The sequence below is a fragment of the Rattus norvegicus genome, chromosome 7 (genome assembly GCF_021556685.1).
Source record: "Rattus norvegicus strain SHRSP/BbbUtx chromosome 7, alternate assembly SHRSP_T2T, whole genome shotgun sequence".
In the NCBI taxonomy this organism is placed as follows: Eukaryota; Metazoa; Chordata; class Mammalia; order Rodentia; family Muridae; genus Rattus; species Rattus norvegicus.
The window spans coordinates 142919028-142933955 of NC_141540.1; the positions used below are offsets into that span (position 1 = coordinate 142919028).

At 50.1% G+C, this 14928-nt stretch overlaps 2 protein-coding genes across 26 annotated transcripts in view; one reads left to right on the top strand and one right to left on the bottom strand.

Moving 5' to 3' along the window:
• Positions 1-4907, bottom strand: part of Csad (cysteine sulfinic acid decarboxylase) — a 28907-nt gene extending 24000 nt beyond the window's left edge. For 5 of the 13 annotated variants that reach the window (XR_015624358.1, XR_015624357.1, XM_087558881.1 and 2 more), the window contains exon 1: positions 4802-4907. The gene's annotated coding sequence lies outside the window, so the exon portion shown is untranslated. 13 annotated transcript variants of the gene reach the window in all.
• On the top strand, positions 4308-14883 carry Znf740 (zinc finger protein 740). 13 transcript variants are annotated; one of them, XM_087559080.1, is made up of 8 exons: positions 4308-4464; positions 5234-5756; positions 5901-7847; positions 8246-8395; positions 8703-8828; positions 9227-9350; positions 9630-9748; positions 11897-14817. In XM_087559080.1, exons 4-8 carry the CDS (start codon positions 8312-8314, stop codon positions 11984-11986), a joined length of 543 nt encoding a protein of 180 aa, XP_087415206.1. In that variant the 5' UTR covers positions 4308-4464; positions 5234-5756; positions 5901-7847; positions 8246-8311; the 3' UTR covers positions 11987-14817.
• Positions 14884-14928: the final 45 nt, after the last annotated feature.

Below are 14928 nucleotides of genomic sequence, written 5' to 3' on the forward strand. Positions count from 1 at the left end.
TGTGGTAGAGCACACCTTTTCAGATCTCTGTGAGTTCAAGACTAGCTTAGTCTATATGCAAGTTCCAGGCCAGCCAGGGCTGCATAGTGAGACCCTATCTCAAAAAAAAAAAAAAAAAAAAAAAAAGTTAAGAAGGAGCTGGGGAATTAGTTTTGTGATAGGCAAGGTCCTCGGTTCAATCCCCAGCAATACAAAACAAAAACAAAAATTCCGAAGTACATGCACTGCCGGGCTCCAGGAAATGTCCCTTGTAGATCATTCTATTTCCCAACTTCTTTATTCAGTCTCATCAAAGGTCTAAGGGATGGCAAAGGGAGCTAGACAGCTTGTTTCTATTATGCAACCCATGCTGGCTCTCAAGAGAATGGGTTCAGCTTGTTCAGCAAACATTGACTGTCTATGTCTGCCGCTTGACTGGCAACAGCCCCAGGGATTGTGTTTGTCCTGTGGATTCCAACTAGCAGCCAGCAAAGGAACCCAGATCCGGACTGAAGGCAAAACCCAGTCATGGAGCAGGCACTCACTCCAGAGAGGCACTGCTGCACAGTCTGATGCTCAGGTAAAAGCCACACACTGTCCTTTAGGTAGTGCCAATGCGCACATACTCATCAGGGATCATCACAGCAGTGCCTGCTTATATGTTGCACAGAGTCTGAAAAAGGCTGAGATAGGGACCCTGCACCGGAGGAGTCCTGCCTGAAGGCAGAAAGATCCGGGGAGTTAGGTACCTCCGAAAGTTCTTTCAACTAGACTTGTTGTTAGGAAGTTAACACTGAACCTTGGCTCAGCAGGTAAAGCCCATTTGCTCTCAAGCCTGGTGACCCAAGCTCTTCCATCCCCAGACCCACATGATAGAAGGGGAAAACTGACTCTCATAAGGTGTGACACCTGTCTTTAATTCCAGCACTTGGTAGGCAGAGGCAGGCAAAACTCTGCAAGTTCAAAGCCAATCTGGTCTACATAGTTTTCCAGGACAGCCAGGCCTACATAGACACGTCTCGAGAAAAAAATAAAAAGCTATACTCTGACCTCTGCGTGGACACATATGCGGCCACACACACAAGTACATGCAAAATAAATTACATGTTGTAAAGAAAAAAAAAGGTTGAAACCCGGCATATAGCTATGTTTCACGGCAGAACGGTTTCAATTTTCAACACCATGATTAAAATTGGAGGAGGGGAGGAGAAGAATTTGGAGGCTGGAGAAACGGCTCAGTGTAAAGAGTTCTTATGGGCTGGAGAGATGGCTCAGTGGTTAAGAGCACCCGACTGCTCTTCCAGAGGTCATGAGTTCAATTCCCAGCAACCACATGGTGGCTCACAACCATCTGTAAAGAGATCCGATGCCTTCTTCTGGTGTATCTGAAGACAGATACAGTGTACTTATATATAATAAATAAATAAATCTTTAAAAAAAAAAGAGTTCTGGGGTTGGGGATTTAGCTCAGCGGTAGAGCGCTTGCCTAGGAAGCGCAAGGCCCTGGGTTCGGTCCCCAGCTCCGGAAAAAAAGAACCAAAAAAAAAAAAAAGAGAGAGAGAGAGTTCTTATTGCTCTTGCAGAGGACGCAGATGTGGTTCCCAGTTTGAGGGATCCAATGCCCTCCACTGCACACATATTATGCACATACATACATGCAGGCGTGCCATTCATACACTTACAATACACACATGAATACACATGAAAATAAATCGTCAAAGTATCTTGGCGTATTTACATAGTCACATTTCATATTTAGTGACATATTCTGCGTAAGTGCAAGAAGATAACCACGTAAGGTCGTTCACTGCTGAATTATTATTTTCTATTTTTTTTTCTTCCCCAAGACAGGGTACCAGGCAGCCTGAGCTGACCTCGGACTCACTCTGTAGCTAAGGACGACTCTGATTTCAGATTCCCCTGCCTCTCCTTCCCAGTTCATGAACCAACGCCTTTGCTATGAACTGCTGCTTGGGTGGGTTTTGCTTTGTTTGTTTAGTTTTGTTTTTCCGCCTTGACAGTCACACTATGCTGCTCTAGCCTCTGAACTCCTGGGCTCAACTGGCTCTCTTGCTTCAACCTCCTAGGCAGCTGAGGCTACAGGTCTGAAATCATCTCACACGGCCTTTGTGATGAATTTTAAATGTGAACTTGCTTAGATATCTCACGTGGACTATCTGCTAGGTTTGAAACCCAATACTCCAGGGTGAGGCAGGGGGAACTTAGGAGACTTTGAAGCCAGCATGAGCTGCAGAATAAGAACCTATTCCAAACAAAAACAGAAAATAAAATATAGTGAACGGTACATTTTAGGTGATCAAAAAAAAAAAAGGCACTGGGTTAAAAAGAAAGCACGAGGGGTTGGGGATTTAGCTCAGTGGTAGAGCGCTTGCCTAGCAAGCACAAGGCCCTGGGTTCAGTCCCCAGCTCAAAAAAAAAAAAAAAAAGAAAAAAAGAAAAAAAAATGAAAAAGCAAAAGAAAGCACGAACTCAGAAAGACTGTCTCATTGTACAGAGTTCACCAAACTGGTAAGACTTGGGGAATCGCTGAGTAGGAGAAAACTCAGTAGCTGAAAGCTTGTCGAGCGTGTGCCAGACCATGAATTCCAACTAGCCCCACTATCAAATATATACTAACAGGGACTCGGGAGATGGCTTAGCAGTTGAGAGCACTGGCTGCTCTTCCAGAGGACCCAGGTTCAACTCCCAGCTACCACATGGTGGCTCACACTGCCTGTTACTCCAGGTGGCTAAGCATCAGGAACTAGATTCTACACCCTCTTCTGGCCTCTAAGGGCGCCAGGCATTCAAGTGGTATACAGACAGACATGCAGGCAAAACAGACATATGCACATGAATGTTTTAAAAAAAAATAATACACAATAATAAGAAACGGTAATAAGAATGATTGTCCTCGGGAGCTCGGTTAGAGGGAAAGATCATGTATTTTTCCATTCTGTGGACTGGCAGTGGGTTAGGCTGTCCTTTGATTTTTTAAAGATTGTGTATCTCTAGCTGGTAAAACTTGCTATGAATACCAGGTTGGCCTTGAACTCACGGGGATCTGCCTACTCTGCCTTTCAGGTGCTGGGATTAAAGATATTTGCCACACTCGCTCCCTTAAACTAGTGTTTAAAATCCTATGTTTGTTTACTATATGGCTATGTCCGTGAGTTCAAGAGCCTGTGCACACTCAGAAGTCAGAAGAGGGTGTTGTACGCCCTGCCTATCACTCTGCCTATTTCTTTAGAAGCAGGATCTCTCCCACAACCTGGGGCTCTAATTTTCTCAGTTAAGGTGGAAACCAGCAAGTCCCGGGTATCCTCCAGTCTCCACCTTCCTCGGAGCTGGGTTTACAGGAATGTTTCCATTAGCAGGCTTGTTACCTGGATAACAGAATCCAAACTCTGTCCTCAAGATTTCCCAGCAACCACTCTTAACAGCTAGGTCATCTCTTCAGGTCCCTAATTTGTTTTTAAAACATTCCTGGTGACATTTCTATTTATGTCAGCTTCAGAATGATTCTAAGAGAAATGGAACTTACTTTGGTGGTCTTAAATGTCCAGGTCTGTGGTTAGGAATCGACTCCTCTCTAATGCTAAAGTGGGGCAACACGGTGCAGGGCGGGCTCAATATTCTAAACGCGACCTGGCCCAGAGGACAACACGCACTTCCAAATCTCCAACAAGACTCGTCCACTGAAGGGGAAAAGGCTTTTTCTTGAAAGGAAGCCTAAGTTAGTTAAGTCACCTAGAATAGTCTGTCTCGGGTCACAAGACTGCAGGACCAGGGCACGTTTGCCTTGGGTATTTAGAGAACGTCTCTGAGACTCATATGCAGATTGTGGTTTAGTGTATACCGCAGGACTGTGCAATGGCTTAATTCTCCTCCCAGCTGACCTCAGTCTGCAGGTCTGCGCCCGACAGCTGCAAGCACCGGAAAGACAAACCTGACCAAGCTTAAAGAAAAGATCAGGGGTACGAACTGTTCCGACTTCTACCTGGGGCGACAGGAGAGGGACGGAGTTTCTGCGAGAACCAGCCAGCCCACCTAGCGAACCTTCTCAAAGAACATGCAGCGCCTAAAGGTTCCAGGCAAGCCTGGGAGCTGCCCTCAGTCAAGATGGCGGCCGGGGCGCGCGAGCGCCACGGCGCACGCGCCGCCCTTCGCACCACCCTCCTCCGGTCCTCCCTGCCGTCCCCCTCCCACTCGCCAGCTGCAACTCTCCGCGCGTCCCCAGCCTCACCCCTTTTCAGAGGCCCCCTCCTGTCGCGGCTCCCGAGCCCGGAAGTGGATGTGGCCGCTTGGCAAAGAGGGCGAGGGGGAGGGAGAAGTGCTTCCGGGGAAACGGGCCCCGGGTTGGTGTTTGTAAACTTGCCTCGGTCCCGGCGCGAGCAGCGGCGGCCGCGGGCTTGGCACGGGGCGCCTGGGGCCTGGAGGGGGCGCCGCGCGGCGGAGGAGACGGCGGGAGACCGCGCCGGACAGGTAGGCGCGCGCCGCGGGGAGGCAGCGTCGAGCGGGCGGACGAGCGGGCAGCAGCGCCTCAGCAGCTCGCAGGCCGTGGGGCGCCGCGCGCGAAGGGGGAGGGGAGCCAGGCGGAGGAGGGGCGCGCGGCGGAGGGAGGGGGCGCGAGGGGAGGGCCGCCGCCGCCCCGCCCCCCGCCGGGAGAGGGGGCTCGCCGGAGGATGGGGGGGTAGGCGCGGGCGCGAGCACGCGGGTCGCGCGCGGCTCGGCGCTCCCGCGCTGCGCTCCGGGTCCGCGCGCTGCGGCTGCCTGCAGAGCGCACACGCCCGCCCCCCACCTCCGCGGTGAATTTACGCACCTTCGGGGGAGCTCCGAGTGACGCTCACGTGCGGGCACTGCCAGCCACCTCGGTGCTCGGCGGAGGCCCCCGAGCTTCCTCCCACCACGGTTCTGCCCTCGTCTGTGGAGTGCCAGCTTTGCAGGCCGGCCCACTCCGCACAAAAGCCCCAAAGGGCCTCCGCCCCCTTCTTCCGTTCCTAAGATGGCAAATCCCAGCACTAACTCCGTTGGCAGATCCTCTCTATAGGAGGCCCAACTTACTTTTGCTCCTGTTGGCTGTTTGTTCTGGCCCAGAAGGCCAATTTCTTCTACTGACCTAGAAAGAAAGCTCTTGACTCATGTCCTCCTTTCGAGCTTCAGAACGTCCAGCAAAATAAGTTGAGAGAGCTTCTCTCGGTGTATGGCCTGAGGATGTTGCACCTGAGGGCCTCATCTCCCTTTCTGGTTTCAGGTTTCTGGACCAGACCTAGAGCTTCACCAAGAGAATTCGACTTGGAAACCAAGACTGGTAGACTCTCGTTTCTTCCGGCAAGAAGCAGAAGTCAGAGAGAGACTACGGATTTTTGGGACACCTGTTTTCCTTTTGGAGGACGCTAAGTTCTTTGGGAAGACAAGACAGTTCAGTATGGCAACAGAACTGAAAGAACAGGAGGGAGAGCCATTACTGTGATTTGGTGACAGTTCTTCAAACAACAGTGTCCTAAGGAAAATTGGATAAAGAATTTCTGAACTTGTTTTGGGTTCGTTAAGTGAGGAGTCAGCATGGCTCAGGTAAAAAGCTCTAGCGTCCTCCTTCAAGACCGTTCACTGGGAAGCCTGTTTGCAGTGTCACTCTTGAATTCTGCCTTAGTCAACAGTATTGGCCATCCCCAGTGAGCCGAGCTCTGTATTAAGCACCAGGGGGAGATCTAGAGGAAGGAAAGGAGACAGGCCACAGCCCCTGCCTTCAGGGAGCTTCCAGTCAAATGAAGGAGGTAGGCTATATACCACGTCACAGGCGCTGATGGGCCATTGGCAAAGCACCTTGTACCCGGTGTACTCTTGGTACATGAAGTACTCGGGCATAAGGGAGTGAATGGTCTGGTGAATGCTTCATTTGTTTTTTTTCTCCCCAACAGGAATTTTATTGAGCTCCTGTTACATGCAAGGCATTGTGCTTGGAGTACAAAGATGAATAAGATTGTCCTTGTCCCCCAGTAAGCTTCCAGGCTAGTTGGGGGGAGGGGGGATGACGGAAAGACAGTCTGTTATTTACTACTCTTATATTCATGGTGCCCTGCGAGATAGCTGGCTGGTACTAGAGACTCTCCGAGTCTGTTGATTAAAGGAGTTCACGGCGCTAGAAGGGTGTTGCTGCACGCCGGCACTTCTGCCTGGATGGGAAAAAGGAAGAGAAGCTTGCAGTTAGCACAGGATTTTGCTAGATAAACAGGAGGGCATTCAGACAGAGGGACTGTGTGGGCATGGGGTGCCACTGGCGGTCGGTGGGTAGTTAAGGAGCTAAAGGATTAGAGATGGGGGATCGTTAGGCAGGGTAGGTAATGAAGGAGGGGGTTTGTTTTCTGGAGGCGTCAGAGAGACAGGGAAGATAACGAAAGTGGGGAGTTGTTTCCTGGAGAAGTCAGCTGAGTGTGGCCCAAGGGTTTTTTGTGTCTTCCTAAGGAATTAGATGTTACTGTCCAGAGAGTGGGGACCTCCCCCCCCCTCAAAGCAATGTCGTTCAGAAGATAGCTGTCATTGTGAAGGTGGCAGATGGATTGATTGGAAGGACGAGATGACCAGAGGGACAGTTAGAGTCTTCTGAATGGATAGTCGTGCGCTTCTCTGAGCTTTCTTTGAGGAAAACCTCTACCAGTCTCACCAGGATGGCAGCCTGATTATAGTGGGATTGGCTTTCTTCCAAGTGCTGCAGCCTCTGGGCCTTTCCCTTTGTCTGTTTGCAGCTTACTCCACGGCATTCGCTGTGCTTACTGTTCTGAGGAGGTTGCTTCTACCAGGCATTGACTTTGTGCTTGGCACTAAGCATTCTACATCCCTCTCCTGTCCTCCTTGGCCCTGTGAGGGTAGGCACTCTGACAGGTTTTTACGGTTGAGGGAAGCAAGGCTTCAAAGGTGGAGAGGCTTGCCCAGAATTGCAAAGTCCAAACAGCAAAACTAAGATTTTTTTTTAACTTCAAAGTTCATGGAAGTGAAAGAAGAGATTCCCAAGACACATTGATCATCCAAAGGAAAATATTTTTACTAATCCGGGTGTTTGTTGACTAAGAGACTTTCTTGAGTAAGAGAAATCTCAAAGCACCTCTATTGAATTAACTTTCCAAATTTTATTTAGTGCACACTTAGAAATGACCTAAAGGGGGTTGAAGGGAGCCAAGTGTGGTGTCACATACTAATTCCAGCACTCGGGAGGCAGAGGCAGGCGGATCTCTTTAATTTGAGCCCAGCCTGGTCTATAGAGTGACTTTCAAGACAGCCAGAGCTACACAGAGAAACCCTGTCTTGAAAAACCTAAAAATAAAATGAATGGCCAAAGTGAAAAGAAACTATATATTCAACTCCAGAACCTGGAGGTTTTGTTTGCTGTGGCTGACAGCAGTTAGGGAATTTAAAATCTAGGGTGAGAGAGAGCCCAAGAGCAAATGTCGTTGGCACCAACAAGGCCTACCTGTCCAGAGTGTGCTTTGAATCCAGTCAGTGTTGGGGGCCCAGCCCTTCCAAAGGACCCACCTCAGTCCCTCACAGATAACTAACTTCAGCTCCAGAGGATCTGACGCCCTCTTCTGGTCTCCTTGGGCACCTTGCCCATATGTGGCATAAGCACGCGCGCACACACACACACACACACACACACACACACACACACACACACACACACACACACACACACAGACAAAGTAATAAATATTTCAAAAACAGCAGAGGGGTCAGCAAGGTTCTTCATCAGAAGCGGCTTGCTGTCAGTCTGACAACGGGAAGAAGAGAACTGACTCCTCGAATGGTCCTCAGACCTCCACATGCTCCATGACACTGGCCTGCGGGTGCGCACACAAAATAAATAGGCAGAGGTAATAAAGATAAAAGAATTCAGAAGGAAGGCATTGCCCTAGGAATCTCCGATCTCATTGGGTCAGACAGACAGATGTCATACCTACAGTTAAAGCTGGGAAGTGTCTTAGGTCGTATGTCATCCCACGTGCTGTTTGGTGCAGTAACCACAAGTGTTCATGCTGCATGATTAACTTCATCAGTGTTTCATTCGTTGCCTAAGGGGGTGCACAGGGGGAGTAGCTCCTGGTGAGACAGTTAGAAAGGACTTGGAGGAAGCAAGGCGTGGCTGTGAGGGAGTCTTTCCCTGGAGAGAAGCAAGTTGTTGCTGGGTGTAGATGTGGGTCTGTTGAGGATGGCAGCCTGTCTCTGCCCTGCCCCGCCAGGAGACCTGACACCTCATCTCCTTTCAACTTAGGCAAGTCTTCTGGCTTGTGAAGGCCTAGCAGGTGTGAGTTTGGTTCCCACTGCAGCCAGCAAGAAGATGATGCTGAGTCAGATTGCCAGCAAGCAGGCCGAAAATGGCGAGCGGGCAGGTAGCCCCGATGTGCTGAGGTGTTCCAGTCAGGTACAGCACTTGAGTCCATTGTGGTGCTCGGGGATCGGGTGGCCCAACCCTGCCTGGAGGCACTAGGCTGTGGCTCCTGTGGCTCTGCCTTGATTTTTCTGTTTAGGGAAGTGGGGAACTAGGATCCAGCTGAGAAGGAAGGAGTGCGGGTGTCTGGAGAGCTGAGGAAGGTCCCTGTGGTACCTGCAGACTCTTAGACCAGGAGAGGGAAAGAGGAAGTAGATGTGTGGAGAGGAAGCAGTGGTTTATATCCTTTGCAAACTGTTTATCAAGAGACTTTATTTGGTTTCACATTTTATATTCCCAGATGGACTGTAAGCCTAGATTTGATTTGTCTTCAAAGGGCCACCGAAAAGACAGTGATAAATCCCGCAACCGCAAAGATGATGACACCTTGGCTGAGGCCTCTCATTCAAAAAAGACTGTTAAAAAGGCAGGTAATGGGGAAGCCCATGCAGATTAGTAATGGGGGCCATCTCCTTAAGACCGTGACTTACAGTTTTCCCTGATTGCATCTGAGGCACAATGCCATCCACCCTTGCTGGACATTCTTGGTACAGGTGGGAAGTGTGGCTTGTGCAGCAGAGTGGTGAACCCCAGCTTGCTCACACTGTGTTTGTTGGCTGTGGCAAGACAGCTGGTTCATCTACCCCATCTTCCTCCTTTGGATGCTCTTAGCTCAAGGGCTGTGACAGGTGACAGTACCGCCTTTCACAGAATCAGAAAGGTTCTCAGGTTCTCGGTCCAGCAGCTCTACTTGGACCCAGAGTAGAAGCACCTCTGGGAAGAGGACAGAGACACCCACGTGACATGCCTGATTGTTGCCCCCAGGTGGTGGTAGTGGAACAAAATGGCTCTTTTCAAGTAAAGATCCCCAAAAATTTTATTTGTGAACACTGCTTTGGAGCCTTTCGGAGCAGTTATCACCTCAAGAGGCACGTCCTTATCCACACGGGTGAGTCTGCCGTGTTCAACACGTCCTTGTTCACTCTGGTGAGTCCCTGCTCTATTCAGACTGGCGTTCAGACGGGAGAGGAATCTGAATCTTGTCTTCCCGCTGGCTTTGTTTTGCAGGAGAATGTTAGGCATGGAGGTTGCATGGCTCTGTGTTTGGTGTCACTGAGACCAGCACCCTTACGTGTTTATGGTCACTAGGTGTCTGGACGACAACTGGAATGTATAGTCCCTGCTGTAATTTCTCTTGGTGCTCACTTCTTTTTTGCCCCTGGGCCAGGTGAGAAACCGTTTGAGTGTGACGTATGTGATATGCGTTTCATCCAGAAGTACCATCTTGAACGCCACAAGCGGGTACACAGTGGCGAAAAGCCTTACCAGTGTGAACGATGTCATCAGGTAAGCTCTCCCGCCATCCCTCTGGATAAATAGGGCCAGGCCCTTCCAGGCCGACAGGGGCCTCCTCAGTACAGTCAGCACCCCAGAAAGAGACACATCTCTGGGCTTACGGTGTTCACCATTGGGAATGCTTGTTAGGATATCATCATAATGTCATTTATTTGAAGTTTGGTTTGGTTTGCTTTTTGTGGTATGGTTTTTGGTTGTTTTGTTTTGTTTTGTGTTTTGTTTGTTTTTTCCCAAGACTGACTAGGTAGCTCTAGCTGTCTGTAGACCATACTGGCCTCAGACTCCCAGAGATCTGCCTGATAATATCATTTCTTGAGTACTATGTCAGTATTTTATGCCAGGCACTGTGAGAACAAACTTGACATAGAATTAGAAGAGTGCAGGACATGGTGGTAGGTTTTTCTTTTTTTCTTTTTGGTTTTTTTGGTTTTTGGTGCTGTTTCTCTGTATAGCCCCGGCTGTCCTGGAACTCACTCTGTAGACAAGGCTGGCCTCAAACTCAGAGATCCTCCTGCCTCTGCCTCCCATGTGCTGGGAGTAACAATGTGCACCACCGCTCAGCTGCTGGGAGTGTTCTAATCTCACATTATCTCCTTAGGGTAGCCATGCCACCCTCATTTCATGTAATGGGGAAATGGAAGTTGAGGGAGGTTAACTTCCCGGAGACACAGCAGATACGAGTGGAGTTAGATTTGGTCCAACTTCAGTGCTCCTGCACCTAGGAGGGTGAGATGTAATCTTTGCAGTGGGGTCTGCTGTCTGATTTGAGAGTGTAGGGAAGAGACCGAGGGAGGCAGGACAGCTGCTGAGAGGCGGTGGTAACTGGCTCTCCTGCAGCTCTGCCCACCCTTCCACACTGAGCCTTTAGCTGCTACTGCCCCTGATGACAGCGTGAGGCCTTAACCCAGCATCTCTCATCACGGTGCCAAAGCTGAGGGAACGAAGTGCCATGGAGAAGCTGAGTTTGGTAGCTAGCACAGGCTGTAATCCCAGCACTCAGAGGCAAAGCAAGAAGATTACAAGTTCTTGGCTAGCCTCAGTTAAATAGCAAAACCAGTCTCACAGAAACACGAGGGATGTCTCCCCCTTCCAGTTTTCCACATAGTCCTCTGGCCTTAGGATAAGTATGTGCTGAAAGGCTGGTGGGGATGAGTGCTTTTCTGAGGTTGATCTCCACTCTGGCAAAATAATAGATATTTGATGAAGGAAGCAGCTACACTTTGGGTGCTTTTAACCTGTTCCCTCAGATGAACAGACAGGTTCAGGGTAATTTGCCCCATGTCATATCACTAAGCGATACAGCCAGTGTTCAAAGGCCAGGCCCTGTGGCTCCAGCACCAGCAGCAGATGATGGTGATGATGGTGGTAGACATTGTGGTGATGATGATGATGTTGATGCTGTCCTAACATTTATTACTGTATAGACATGGTACAGCACAAGTGTGGAGAGCATAGGCAGCTTTTGGAAATTGTTCTCTCCTTCCTATATGTTGCTTGTAGGGATCAAACCCAGGTCATCAGGCTGGGCAACATGTGGCTTGACCTGCTGAGCCGCCCCTTCATCCTCCCCTGCTTCCCGTTTTTGAGATAGGGTCTTAAGTAGTCCACACTGGCTTCCAACTTGCCTTGTAGCCAGGGATGACTTTGAACTTGTGATCTTCCTGCCTTTGGCCCCCAGGAGCTCAGATTCCAGGTGTGCACCACCTCAGGTGCTCAGGTGTGCTCAGGTCCTAGGTTTGGGGTCCAAGTCCAGGGCCTCGTGTGTACCAGCCAAGCAGTCCAGCAGCTGAGCTGCATCCCAGCCCCTTGGGGCCAGGCCAGCATTTGGTTCTTTTTATTTATTGAGACAGGGTGTCTCTGTCTGTCTATGTGTCTTGTCTCCCCCCCCCTCTCTCTCAACTATCCCTGGCTGCTGTACTACAATTCATTACATAGACCAGGCTAGCTTTGAACTCCCAGTTACGCACGCATTTTATCTCTGCCTCCTGAGTTCTGGGATTGCAGACATTTGTCACAAAGCCCAGCAAAATGAGCTTTTCTGTTCACAGCTTCTGCTCTGCAGCTGCAAAGGTAATAAGAACACAGCGTATGCCTCTGAGCTTCTCTTAGTGACTTAGTCCCCCTCTTCTCTCTTCACAGTGTTTTTCTCGGACAGACCGATTACTCAGACACAAACGGATGTGCCAAGGATGCCAGTCCAAGACTTCTGATGGGCAGTTTTCTCTATAGGCAGGAGGGGCCCTAGGTGGTGGGAGTGATGAGGAGTGTCTCCTGAAGAGCATGACCTGTGCTCTGACGTCCCACCACCACTCCCTCTGGACCTGTCCCCTTTCTAGAGGACTGGCCCCTGGCGAGCAGAAGAGCATCTAAGGACATCGGCTCCAGAGCCTCAGCTCTGTAACTAGTCTGGGACTATGAGTGTCCCGGGGACACCTGCAGCATTCCTGGGCAAGGGAGCTGGTCCCTGAACCTCAGCCGAGGTGAGGTGGGGACTCAGGTGCAGGACCAAGACTGAAGTGTTCCCACAACCTAGGACTGGAACTGGCAGCTAAAATGGAAAGGACTGGGGAGGGGTATTCGTTTGTTCTGCTCTTGTTTTTGTTTATCCAAAAGCAGTTTCAGCAGGTAAACTGGAGACACAGGTAATGTGGAGGGGTAAAGTCCTGAAGCACAGGGAGGACTGTGCTGATCTGGCCGTTCCTGTTACTGTAGTCCCTCAGTGTTCCACAGCCCTGCACAGTACTTCCTCTTTGAAAGCAGGCAGGGCGGGGGCTGGCAGCTGAGCTTCCTTGGACTTCTTATACACTGTGAGGACAAAAGGAGAAACTAGGAAGGACAGACGTGGGCTGGACAAGAAGAGTGGGCATACCTTTTTTTATCTCCTCAAGAAGAGTGGTGTTGTGCCACAGGCGTTCCCATGGTTTGTGCAGCCCTGGGGCCTGATGGGGTCAGCTCAAGTGCCTTGTGGAGGAAACTTGGGTGGGGTGGCCCATGCAGCCCTCTCTGGGCAGTCGGTCTTGGTTGTGGTTTGTGGCTACCTCGCTTGTCCTTGACTCCAGAACCCAGGCGGAGTTGAGCAGGGAGTTGTGATGTCTGAGTGGGCTGTCCTTTGTGCCCTCTTAGAACAAGGATAGTCCAAAGTTTTGCTAACAACTGTGAGAACAAAGATTGTGACAGTCCTGACTGACGTGCGTGATAGAGCCCTCTCCCTGCTGGAGTCCTCCGCCTGTTCAAGTAGAGGAGATGGAGGTCTGGTCTGGTCTTCAGTCTCAAAGAACCGACCTTGGCTCCCTCCTTGATAGGCATCCCTACAGAGTGGTGGGCGAGGATGCTACAGAGGGAGGGAGGATTGCAGGAAGACACCTAATGTCTGTTTTGTTCTTGACCTTAACTCTGTTCCAACACCCTGTCCATCTTGTCTTCCCCTGGAATAGTGATTGGATTTGTTTGTATGTCTGATTTGTGAGTGCTTGTGTTTCTTTGCTTGGAAGGGATGAGAGTTATTGACCGAAATTTATTCGGCCACCAACTTAGAGGACAGACAGACTTGAAGGACGTCTGCCTCCCAGAGCTCGCTGAGAACAAGGGAACAGAGGGGCTTGTTCCAGAAGGGTGTCGAGGCTTTTCCGGTTGTTGTTAGGTTGATTTAACAGTGTACTGGCCATAGTGTTTCTAAGCCAGGGCTTCTGAACATGTATTTCCTAAAGTGAAATAACACTCTTCCTGCTAAAGAGAGGATTCTCAAGGGAGATGTTGGGATTTTGTTGAGCGCTACCCGCCCCGAGGCCTACTTCAGGTGTAATCACTGGGTTACACCTGAGTGCACAGCTGCAGCTGCAGCTGTGGGTAGGACTCTGAGATGGCGGCCTCCAGGAAGAAGTTCTTGACTTGCAAATGAAAGCCAGGCAGCAACCTATCCTAAGGTCTTTTCCAATTTTGGGGGGGATGGTCTGCCACAACTTCAGGGCAGAGGTACTAAACGGAAGAAGGGAGGGTGTCTCACCCTTCAGCTCTCCTCTGGTAGCACTTGAGAGGAGGTCTGAGGAACATGCACTGCCGTGTGTCCTAGCTGTCTGCTGTCCCTCTGACATGCTCTAGGACCTGTACCTCAGACCTTCATCCACCACATGGCCCCTGGGCATCCGTGCGCATGTCACACAGACCCTTTACTGTTAGAGGGTTCTGCTGGGCTGGGATTTTTCTGTCATAAAACTCTGGGAAAGAGGATACATTGAGAAAGATATCCTTCCAAAAAATGCTTTTGAGAGTGGGGTCCCTCTCTGCCACTTGAAGATGATCCGTTTGTGCTGAAAGTTGTAAGAGTGACCCGTGCCTCTGCATGTATGAATGTGTGTACTGGGTCAGAGCAGACCCTGCAGACCGTGGCTGAGAGAAGTGAGAGAACTGAATGTGTACATACAGCTCAACCACACTGCCAAGGCCAGGTTCGAGAAGCTCAGAAGTTGGCAGTGGGTGAGGGCAGACAGGCTCTGGGGTGGAGGTAATACAACAGCCCAGGAGCCACATCTCTACCCAGGGAATGCAGACAGCCGTAAAGGTTCCTGGGCCCGACGCCGCCTCTGCTGGGGTGGGCCGTTAGCACTGGACAGATGTCTCAGGTGTGTGTGGAAGGGACATGAGGAGAAGGTGGGTGCTCAGACATCAGAATGTGGATATGGGGCTGGTGGGGAGAGTAATACCAGTCCTAGGGTGGACTCCCACATCAGGCCCTGCCATCCTGCCCTTGCTGGTGCCTGCCCTTTCTGTCAGTCAGTCCGTCCGTCCGTCCCCAACAGCCTCTTGTCATCATTTAGCTACTGATTGTACTTTATGGCTTGACATAGGGTTAGAGGAGTGCGGTGGCCACTCTCTCCCCGGGTTCCCTCTGCCCCTGCTATGGCCCTGGGCTTTTATCTTCAGTTCCCCTCCTGTCCTGCTCTTTTTTTTTTTTTTTTAAATATACTTATTTTGCTATGAGGGAGGGGACTATCGAATGGACAAGATCACTTTTAATGTAGTTTTTATAAGATGTTATAAACTCGTATCTTTTTACCATTAAAGTGCAGTGTATGTTCCTTCGTGACACATTTAGGATATTTAAATAAAAAGGATGGCGCTTTTCTACATTCCATGTCCTCTTCAAGGACTTTGCTTTGTCGAGGAAGCTTTCT

Bases quoted from the DNA above. Each gene is read 5' to 3' on its own strand.
- Znf740 (XM_087559076.1), top strand. The intron at 8,396-8,702 runs GTACAGCACTTG...TTATATTCCCAG, and splicing joins TGCTGAGGTGTTCCAGTCAG to ATGGACTGTAAGCCTAGATT. The intron at 9,749-11,896 runs GTAAGCTCTCCC...CTCTCTTCACAG, and splicing joins AGTGTGAACGATGTCATCAG to TGTTTTTCTCGGACAGACCG.